This window comes from Pipra filicauda, unplaced genomic scaffold (genome assembly GCF_003945595.2).
Source record: "Pipra filicauda isolate LSUMZ 115617 unplaced genomic scaffold, ASM394559v2 scaffold1022_size37222_pilon, whole genome shotgun sequence".
Classification (NCBI taxonomy): domain Eukaryota; kingdom Metazoa; phylum Chordata; class Aves; order Passeriformes; family Pipridae; genus Pipra; species Pipra filicauda.
Window position 1 is genome coordinate 15118 of NW_024103455.1, and position 10091 is coordinate 25208.

The 10091-nt window shown below is 61.3% G+C and overlaps 1 protein-coding gene across 1 annotated transcript; it reads right to left on the reverse strand.

Annotated features, from left to right (window-relative positions):
* Window positions 1–429: 429 nt before the first annotated feature.
* LOC113982772 (E3 ubiquitin-protein ligase TRIM7-like) lies at window positions 430–9847 on the reverse strand. The gene is made up of 7 exons (XM_027711282.2): window positions 9294–9847; window positions 6543–6629; window positions 4759–4986; window positions 3539–3561; window positions 3317–3432; window positions 3026–3058; window positions 430–1008 (listed from the first exon to the last, which is right to left on the reverse strand). The coding sequence occupies exons 1-7, from the start codon at window positions 9804–9806 to the stop codon at window positions 482–484; spliced, it is 1527 nt and encodes a 508-aa protein (XP_027567083.2). The 5' UTR covers window positions 9807–9847; the 3' UTR covers window positions 430–481.
* Between the last annotated feature and the right edge of the window lie 244 nt (window positions 9848–10091).

Below are 10091 nucleotides of genomic sequence, written 5' to 3' on the forward strand. Positions count from 1 at the left end.
GAAGGACGAGAGGAGGAGGTGAGGAGGAAGGGGACAAGATGGAGAGGGAGAAGGTGAAGAAGGGAAGGAGGAGGAGAGGGAGGAGGAGGAGGAAGGAAGGAGGAGGAGGAGGAAGAGGAGAAGATGGAGAGGGAGAAGGTGAAGAAGGGAAGGAGGAGAGGGAGGAGGAGGAGGAAGAGGGAGAAGGTGAAGAAGGGAAGGAGGAGGAGGAGAAGGAGGAGGGAAGGAGGAGGAGAGGGAGGAGGAGAAGGGAAGGAGGAGGAGGAGAGGGAGGAGGAGGAGGAAGAGGGAGAAGGTGAAGAAGGGAAGGAGGAGGAGGAGAAGGAGGAGGGAAGGAGGAGGAGGAGGAGAGGGAGGAGGAGAAGGGAAGGAGGAGGAGGAAGAGGAGGAAGAGGAGGAGGAGGAGAAGGAGAAGGGAAGGAGGAGGAGGAGGAGGAAGAGGAGCGGCGGTGGCAGCTCGGGCGGGCAGGGGGCGACGCCCTCAGTTGCAGAGGGACAGCGAGGAGCCGACGTAGAAGAGCCAGAAGAAGGGGAAGATCCTCTCGGAGAAGGCGGCGGTGAAGGTGAAGATGGGCGCCATGGTGTCGGCGTTGTAGAAGGCCACCCAGCCGCCCTCGTAGTCCAGGTACACGCCCACCTTGCGCGGCCGCTCGCACAGCGACAGCGGCGTCTCGGGCGAGGTGAACGCCTGGTACTGATCCCAATTCTTGCCCTTCCAGTTGAGCCCCACCGCCCAGATCCCCTCCTCGGGGGCGAAGTCGACCTTCTCCTTGCGCCGCACGGACTCGCGGGCGGCCCCCAGCACCCAGCTCTCGCCGTCGCCCACCTCCACCTCCCAGTAGTGCCTCCCTGCCTGGAAGCCCTCGCAGGCCAGCACGCAGAAGGCGTAGTCGAAGCGCTTGGGGTGCGCCGGCAGCTCCTGCGGGGCCCCGCGCAGGCGCACGCTGCGCTTGTCCTCCGACAGCACCAGGTACGGGTTGGCCGTGTCGGGGTCCAGGGACAGGTCGGCTGGGGAGAGAGGGGGGAAAAAATGGGGTGATTCAGTGTTTGTGCCCCAAACCCAACAGGGGGGTCACTTGTGGGGTCACTGTCCCATGACAGCACCAGGTACGGGTTGGCCGTGTCGGGGTCCAGGGAGAGATCAGCTGGGAAAGAAAGGAAAGGGGGGAAAAAGGGGGTGATTCAGTGTTTGTGCCCCAAACCCAACAGGGGGGTCACTTGTGGGGTCACTTGTGGGGTCACTGTCCTCCGACAGCACCAGGTAGGGGTTGGCCGTGTCGGGGTCCAGGGAGAGATCGGCTGGGGAGAGAGGGGGGATAAAAGGGGGTGATTCAGTGGCTGTGTCCCAAATGGGACAGGGGGGTCACTTGTGGGGTCATTGGGGGTGATTCAGTGGCTGTGCCCCAAATGGGATGGGGAGGATGCAGGGGGGACACAGGGGGGTCACTTGTGGGGTCACTGTCCCACCACAGCACCAGGTAGGGGTTGGCAGTGTTGGGGTCCAGGGACAGGTCAGCTGGGAAGAGAGGGGGGAAAAAAGGGGGTGATCCAGGGTCTGAGTCCCAAATGGGACAGGGGGATCACTTGTGGGGTCACTGTCCTCCGACAGCACCAGGTACGGGTGGGTGGGTGTCGGGGTCCAGGGACAGGTCGGCTGGGGAGAGAGGGGGGAAAAAGGGGGTGATTCAGTGCTGTGCCCCAAACCCAACAGGGGGGTCACTTGTGGGGTCACTTGTGGGGTCACTGTCCCACCACAGCACCAGGTAGGGGTTGGCCGTGTCGGGGTCCAGGGACAGTCAGCTGGGAAGAGAGGGGGGAAACAGGGGGTTGATTCAGTGGCTGTGTCCCAAATGGGACAGGGGAATGACCTGTGGTCCAACTTGTGGGGTCCCTGTCCTCCGACAGCACAGGTACGGGTGGCCGTGTCGGGTGTCCCGGGAACAGGTCGGCTGGGAAAGAAAGGAAAAGGAAAGGGGGGGAAAGGAAAAAAGGGGGTGGATCCGTGTTTGTGCCCCACTGGGATGGGGAGCGCCACAGGGGGGGTCACTTTGGGGTCACTTGTGGGGTCACTGTCCCAACCAACAGCATCCATGTAGGTGGTTTTGGTTTTTGGTGTCGGGGTCCAGGGAAGAGATCAGCTGGGAAGCGAGCGAGGGGGGAAGGACAGGAAAAAGGGTGAGATGTGGGGGTGATCCAGAGTCTGTGCCCCACAGGGGACAGGGGGGACACAGCGGGGGCCCTTGTGGGTCATTGGGGGGTGATCCAGTGTCTGTGTCCCAAAATGGATACGTAGGACACAGAGGGTTCACTTGTGGGGTCACTTTTGGGGTCACTGTCCCACGACAGCACCAGGTACGGGTTGTCGGTGTCGTGGTCCAGGGACAGGTCGGCTGGGAACGAAAGGAAAGGGGGGGAAAACAGGGGGTGCTTCAGTGTTTGTGTCCCAAATGGGACAGGGGGGACACAGATGGGGCATATGTTGGGTCATTGGGGGTGATCCAGGGTCTGTGCCCCAAATGGGACAGGGGGGACACAGGTGGGGTCATTCCCAGAGTCCCAGCCTCCAGTCCCAGCCCATTCCATGGAATCCTTCGGAAGAGGGAGGTCTCAGCCCCCCCAGCCCCAGCCCATTCCATGGAATCCCTTGGAATGGGAGGTCCCAGCCCCCAGTCCCAGCCCATTCCATGGAATCCCTTGGAATGGGAGGTCCCAGCCCCCAGTCCCAGCCCATTCCATGGAATCCCTTGGAATGGGAGGTCCCAGCCCCCCCAGTCCCAGCCCATTCCATGGAATCCCTTTGGAAGAGGGAGGTCCCAGCCCCCAGTCCCAGCCCATTCCATGGAATCCCTTGGAATGGGAGGTCTCAGCCCCCCCCAGCCCCAGCCAATTCCATGGAATCCCTTGGAATGGGAGGTCTCAGCCCCCCCAGTCCCAGCCAATTCCATGGAATCCCTTGGAATGGGAGGTCCCAGCCCCCCCAGTCCCAGCCCATTCCATGGAATCCCTTGGAACGGGAGCTCCTCACCTGTGTCGTTCTCCAGCTCGAAGCGCAGGTTCTCTGCGGGAAGAGAAGGGAGGGATTGAGCCCCCCTGGGAATTCCTGGATCTCCCACCCCACGGGAATGATCCCCACCCCTCACTGCCACCCTCCAATCCCGGGGAAATCCCTCCTTTCCCAGGGAAATCCCTCTGGGATGACCCAACACTTGGAGCTCTCCCGGGGGTGAGGAAGAGCCCGATCCCAGCCCAGCCCTGGTTCTGTTGGAATTCCAGGCGGGATTTTTCCCTGGAATTCCCCTTTTTTCCCCAGGCTCACCCTTGAATTCCAGCAGCACCTCCTTGAGCACTGCACTCTTCTGGGAGAAGCTCTTGAGCTTCTTTTCCAGCTCGGAGAATCCGGGCTCGGGTTTCAGGAACATCCAGCTCTCCAGGCTGAGGAGACAACGGGACTCAGGGAACAAAACCCCCCAAAATCCCGGGAATTTTCCCCGGGAATGTCACTCCCAGTTCACCCAGCAAAGGGCTGGGCCTCACTCACCTGCTGCCAGCCGGGACAACGCCCTGGAAAAGGGGGAAAGAAAACAGGGAATTCCGTCAGGATCGGCCTCGGAGATCCCAAATTCCTGCCCGGAACCAGCCACGAGCCCATGGGTTTGTCTGTCCCCAGCAATGGGGTTCTTTTTGTCCCCACAAAGGGAATTTTTTTTCCCCTCCCCCTCCCATAAATATGGGAATTTTTTGTCCCCCATAAACGGAATTTTTTTGCCCCATGTAAATGGAATTTTTTTTCCCCCATAAATGGAAGATTCTGCCCCCAATAAATGGGAATTTTTTAATTTGCCCCCAATAAATGGAAATTTTTTATCTGCCCCCAGTAAATGGGATTCTGCCCCAAATAAATGGGAATTTTTTATCTGCTCCCAGTAAATGGGATTCTGCCCCAAATAAATGGGATTTTTTTTGCCATGGGGACACATCCCAAGGCTCTCACCCCTCCAGGGCTGTTCCCTATCCCTGTCCCACAGGAACACATCCCAGGGTTCTCACCCCTCCAGGGCTGTTCCCTGTCCCTGCTCCATGGGGACACATCCCAGGGCTGTTCCCTATCCCTGTCCCTGTCCCACAGGAACCCATCCCAGGGCTCTCACCCCTCCAGGGGTGCCCCCTGTCCCACAGGAACACATCCCAGGGCTCTCACCTCTCCAGGAGTGTTCCCTGCTCCATAGAGAGCTCTCACCTCTCCAGGGCTGTTCCCTATCCCTGTCCCTGTCCCACAGGAACCCATCCCAGGGCTCTCACCCCTCCAGGGGTGCCCCCTGTCCCACAGGAACCCATCCCAGGGCTCTCACCTCCCCAGGGCTGTTCCCTGCTCCATGGGGACACATCCCAGGGCTGTTCCCTATCCCTGTCCCACAGGAACCCATCCCAGGGCTCTCACCTCCCCAGGGGTGCCCTCTGTCCCACAGGAACCCATCCCAAGACTGTTCCCTGCTCCATGGGACACATCCCATTGCTCTCACCTCCCCAGGGGTGCCCCCTGCCCCGCTGTCCCCCCCCTGCTCTGCCAGCAGCTTGTCGAGCTGGGCGATGTCCTTGGCCAGGGTTGTTCCAAGGGGACACATCCCAGGGGTATTCCCTATCCCTGTCCCACAGGAACCCATCCCAGGGCTGTTCCCTGCCCCACAGGAACACATCCCAGAGCTCTCACCTCCCCAGGGGTGCCCCCTGTCCCACAGGAACCCATCCCAGAGCCCTCACCTCCCCAGGGGTGCCCCCTGCCCCGCTGTCCCCCCCCTGCTCCGCCAGCAGCTTGTCGAGCTGGGCGATGTCCTCGCTCAGCCTGGCCACGCTCTCGTCGCGCCGGCGCCCGATGTCCCTGTCCAGCTCCTCCAGGCGGGACAGCAGGAGCTGCTCCTTCTCCTCCAGGAAGGCCCGGAGCTCCTTGCACTCGGCCACGATCTTCTGCCGCTCCACCTCCGTCTGCTTCTGCACTTCCAGGGGGGAAAAAACGGCCGTGGGGTGGGAGCCGACGGGGAGAGGGACACGGGGGAGGCTGAATCCCCGTGGGCAGGGGGTCAGGGAACCCGGGAGAGGCTGAATTCCTGTGGGAAGGGGGCTTGGAGAATCCAGGAGAGGCTGAATCCCCGTGGGCAGGGGGTCAGGGAACCCAGGAGAGGCTGAATTCCCATGGGCAGGGGGTCAGGGAATCCAGGAGAGGCTGAATTCCCGTGGGCAGGGGGTCAGGGAATCCAGGAGAGACTGAATTCCTGTGGGAAGGGGGCTCGGGGAACCCGGGAGAGACCGAATTCCCGGGGCTGGGAAGCTCCAGGTGATGCTGAATCCCCTTGGTCAGGAGAATCCCCCCAGGAGAGATGGAATTCCCATGGTCAGGGGGCTCAGGGAATCCAGGAGATGAATTCCCATGGGCAGGGGGCTCAGGGAATCCAGGAGATGAATTCCCGTGGGCAGGGGGCTCAGGGAATCCAGGAGATGAATTCCCGTGGGCAGGGGGCTCAGGGAATCCAGGAGATGAATTCCCATGGGCAGGGGCTCAGGGAATCCAGGAGAGACCGAATTCCTGGGGCTGGGAAGCTCCAGGTGAGACCAACTCCTCAGGGCTGGGAATCCCAAGGAAGGAGCAGATCCTGAGGAATGGGGGGCTCAGGGAACCCCAAGGAAGGAGCAGATCCTGAGGAATGGGGGGCTCAGGGAACCCCAAGGGAGGAGCAGATCAGAGGAATGGGGGGCTCAGGGAACCCCAAGGGAGGAGCAGACCCTGAGGAAGGGGGGGCTCAGGGAATCCTAAGGGAGGAGCAGATCCTGAGGAATGGGGGGCTCAGGGAACCCCAAGGAAGGAGCAGATCCTGAGGAAGGGGGGGCTCAGGGAACCCCAAGGAAGGAGCAGACCCTGAGGAATGGGGGGCTCAGGGAATCCCAAGGGAGGAGCAGACCCTGAGGAATGGGGGGCTCAGGGAATCCCAAGGGAGGAGCAGACCCTGAGGAATGGGGGGCTCAGGGAACCCCAAGGGAGGAGCAGACCCTGAGGAATGGGGGGCTCAGGGAACCCCAAGGAAGGAGCAGACCCTGAGGAATGGGGGCTCAGGAATCCCAAGGAGGCGCAGATCCGAGGAAGGGGGGTGGCTCAGGGACCCCAAGAAGGAGCAGACCCTGAGGCCTGGGGGCCAGGGAATCCCAAGGAAGGAGCCGATCCTGCGGAAGGGGGGGCTCAGGAACCCAAGGGAGGAGCAGACGCTGAGGAATGGGGGGCTCAGGGAACCCCAAGGAAGGAGCAGATCCCGAGGAAGGGGGGGCTCAGGGAACCCCAAGGAAGGAGCAGATCCTCAGGGCTGGGAACCCCAAGGGAGGAGCAGATCCAGAGGAAGGGGGGGCTCAGGGAACCCCAAGGGAGGAGCAGACCCTGAGGAAGGGGGGGCTCAGGGAATCCAAAGGAAGGAGCAGACCCTGAGGAAGGGGGGGCTCAGGGAACCCCAAGGAAGGAGCAGACCCTGAGGAAGGGGGGGCTCAGGGCCCCCCTGACTCACCAGCAGCTCCTCACTCTGCCGCTCCCGCTCGGCCTTGGCCTCCTCCCGCCCTTTCCTCAGGGAGCTCAGGTGCTCCTGGGGCACCTCCTGGAAGCAGAACGAGGGCAGTTCTTGGCAATTCTTGGCAATTCTTGGCCTGGGGGTGTCCCTGCTGTGCTGCTGCTGCTGCTAAAACGGCCCAAATCCCCCGACCTGGGGGTTTCTGGGAAGGGCAGGACCCCCCTGCCCTGCTCCCCCCTCCTCGACCCCGACCTCGGGATGTGCCAAATCTTCCCTAAAACCACCCAAACCGGCCCAAAAAAAAATTCAATTAGAGAATCAGAGCTAATTTTAACTGCCTGTGGAAAAAACAACCCCCCAGGTCCCACCCCCACCCCCCTGAGGTGTCCCAAAATCAGGCTGAGCCCCCCCCAAAAAGAGGAGGGGCCGCCGCCTCCGGGCTGCTCGTTAAATTAATTCATTATTAATCAATTAAAGGCGTCCTGGTTTAAGTGGTTTGACCTCCACGGAGGGTGGGGGGGCAAATAAACCCATTTATTTCATAAATAACCCCCCCAAAACAGAGGGGTTTTGGGGCTGTTGGAATTCATCCGTGAGATTAAAGCAAATTATTGGGATTAAAAAAATTGGGGGTGGTGGGAGGAGCTTGGCAACAACACTAAAAATTCATAAAAATAGGTTATTGAGGCAAAAAAAAAAAACCCAGAGAGAGCATCAGCCCCAGGCCCTAAAAAAGGGTAAAAAAAACCCCAAGAGAGAGCACCTAAAAATGTTAAAAAACCCTGAGAGCACCTAAAAATGTTAAAAAAACCCTGAGAGAGAGCACCTAAAAATGTTAAAAAAACCCTGAGAGAGCACCTAAAAAAGGGTAAAAAAACCCCAAGAGAGAGCATCTAAAAAAGGGTAAAAAAAACCCAAGAGAGAGCATCTAAAAATGTTAAAAAAACCCCAAGAGAGAGCACCTAAAAAAGGGTAAAAAAAACCCAAGAGAGAGCATCTAAAAATGTTAAAAAAACCCCAAGAGAGAGCACCTAAAAAAGGGTAAAAAACCCCCGAGAGAGCACCTAAAAAAGGGTAAAAAAAACCCCAAGAGAGAGCACCTAAAAAAGGGTAAAAAAAAACCCAGAGAGAGCACCTAAAAATGTTAAAAAAACCCCAAGAGAGAGCACCTAAAAATGTTAAAAAAAACCCAAGCGAGAGCACCTAAAAAAGGGTAAAAACCTGAGAGAGCACCTAAAAAAGGGTAAAAAAACCCCAAGAGAGAGCACCTAAAAAAGGGTAAAAAACCCTGAGAGAGAGCACCTAAAAAAGGGTAAAAAAACCCCTGAGAGAGCACCTAAAAAAGGGTAAAAAAAACCCAGAGAGCACCTAAAAAAGGGTAAAAAAAAACCCCCAGAGAGCACCAGCCCGGGCCCTAAAAGAGGGCAAAAAATCGCTTTTTTTTGTGCCCCCCGGAAGAGGAACCGCGGCAGTTCCGGGAGCGAATCGTTATCCCGGGACTTAATGACCGCTAATTAACACTCTGCGGTGGTTAATGACCTAACGATCCAACTCCCCCCCCTCCTGGTGCCACCCCCGCGTGTCCCCCCCCCTTCCTCCTCCTCCTCCTCCTCCCTGCGCAGCGACATCAGCCCCGTCCGGCATCTTGGATCCCTTTGGATCCCTCGGGATCGGCCGCTCCCGGTCCCTCCAGGGCTCATTAACCCCCTCCTGGCTAATTAATCGCGACGGGGAACGCGGGACCCCCCCCCTATCGCGACAGGGGCTGCCGGGGGGGGGCCGGGGCCGTTCTGCGTCACTTGAGGGGGCAAAGGGGGGTCCGGGGGGGCCAATTCCAGCCGGGATGGGGTTGGGAGGGGGTAAATACCCCCCCCCCTTCCCCAGTGTCCTCCCAGTTCAACCCAGTTTGCACTGGGATGGTGCTCCACTGACATCCCCCCCCAGGAGGGTCCCTGTTTTGGGGGGATTTGAGTCCCTTTTCCCCCCCATATCCTGGGGAAAAGGGGGATCCCCAAATCCTGAGTGGGGTCCCCAAATCCTGAGGGGGGTCCCCAAATCCTGAGGGGGGTCCCCAAATCCTGGAGGGGTCCCCACTGCACCCCCCCCTTCAGAGGGTCCCAGTTTTGGGGGGATTTGAGTCCCTTTTCCCCCAAATCCTAGAGAAAAGGGGGGTCCCCAAATCCTAGGGGTGTTCCCACTGCTCTCTCTCTCCACAGAAGGGGGGTCCTGCGCCCCAAAAAGATCCCTCGGAGCTGAGGGGGGGGGGGGTTCCTCATTGCCCCCCAACATCTCGGGGGTGCTCTCGTTGCTCTCCCTCCCCAGGGAAGGAATCCTGCACCCCAAAAAGATCCCTGGGAGCAGGAGGGGGTTCCTCATTGCCCCCCAACGTCCCGGGGGTGCTCCCATTGCTCTCCCTCCTCGGGAAAGGGTTCTGCACCCCAAAAAGATCCCTGGGAGCTGGGGGGTGTCGCCACTGCTCTCCCTCCCCCGGGGGATGTTCTGCACCCCAAAAAGATCCCTGGGAGCAGGAGGGGTTTCCTCATTGCCCCCCAACGTCCCGGGGGTGCTCCCATTGCTCTCCCTCCCCCGGGGAGGGAATCCTGCACCCCAAAAAGATCCCTGGGGGCGGGAGGGGGTTCCTCATTGCCCCCCAACATCCCGGGGGTGCTCCCACCGCTCTCCCTCCCCCGGGGGGGATCCCGCACCGGGGGTGTGTGTGTGTGTGTGTGTGTCCCCCCTCCCCGCACTGACCTCGGCGGCGTGGGCCGCCTCCTCGGCGGGCAGGACGGTGTGCGCTCGGTGCTCCCGGGACAGGTGGCACACCACGCACACGGCCCGCCGGTCCTGCACGCAGTAGAGCCGCAGCGGCTCCCCGTGGCGAGGGCACCGCGGCGGGCCCGGAGGCCCGGGCGGGGCGGCGGCGGGCACGGGGAGGGCGGGCGCGGGCGGGCCCGGCGGCGCCTCGGCGGGTCCCGGCGGCAGCCCGAGCTGGCGGACGATGTGCACGATGTTGCCGAGGGAGCGGTTGGGGCGGAAGAGGCGCTGCGGGACCGGCTCGCGGCACTGCGGGCAGCACAGGCGGCGCGCCGAGTCCTCCCAGCACTGGGTCACGCAGGCGCGGCAGAAGTTGTGCCCGCACTCGGCCACCAGCACCGGGTCGTTGAAGTACTCCAGGCACACGGGGCACGTCAGCTCGTCCTGCAGGCTCCGCGCCGCGCTGCAGGGCGCCGGGGGAGCGGCGGGGGGCGCGGGCGGCGCCTCCATGGCGGCCGCGGCCCCGGCCGAGGGCCCGGCCCCGCTGGCGGTCCCGGTCGTGGCGTCGGTGGCGGCGGCGGCTCCCGCGCGCGTCCCTCCCGTCCGCTCCGCGCGGCGCCGCCCGCGCGACTGGCGGCCCCGGGGGCGGGGCCGCGCCTGCGCGCAGAGGGGCGGGGAGGCGTGGCGGAGGGGACGAGTGGGCGTGGTTAGACCCACCCGCGGCGGCGATTGGGAGGGGTCGCGCGTGATAACGAGGCGGGTGGGCGGGGCTATGACCGTAGATGGGGAAAGGGG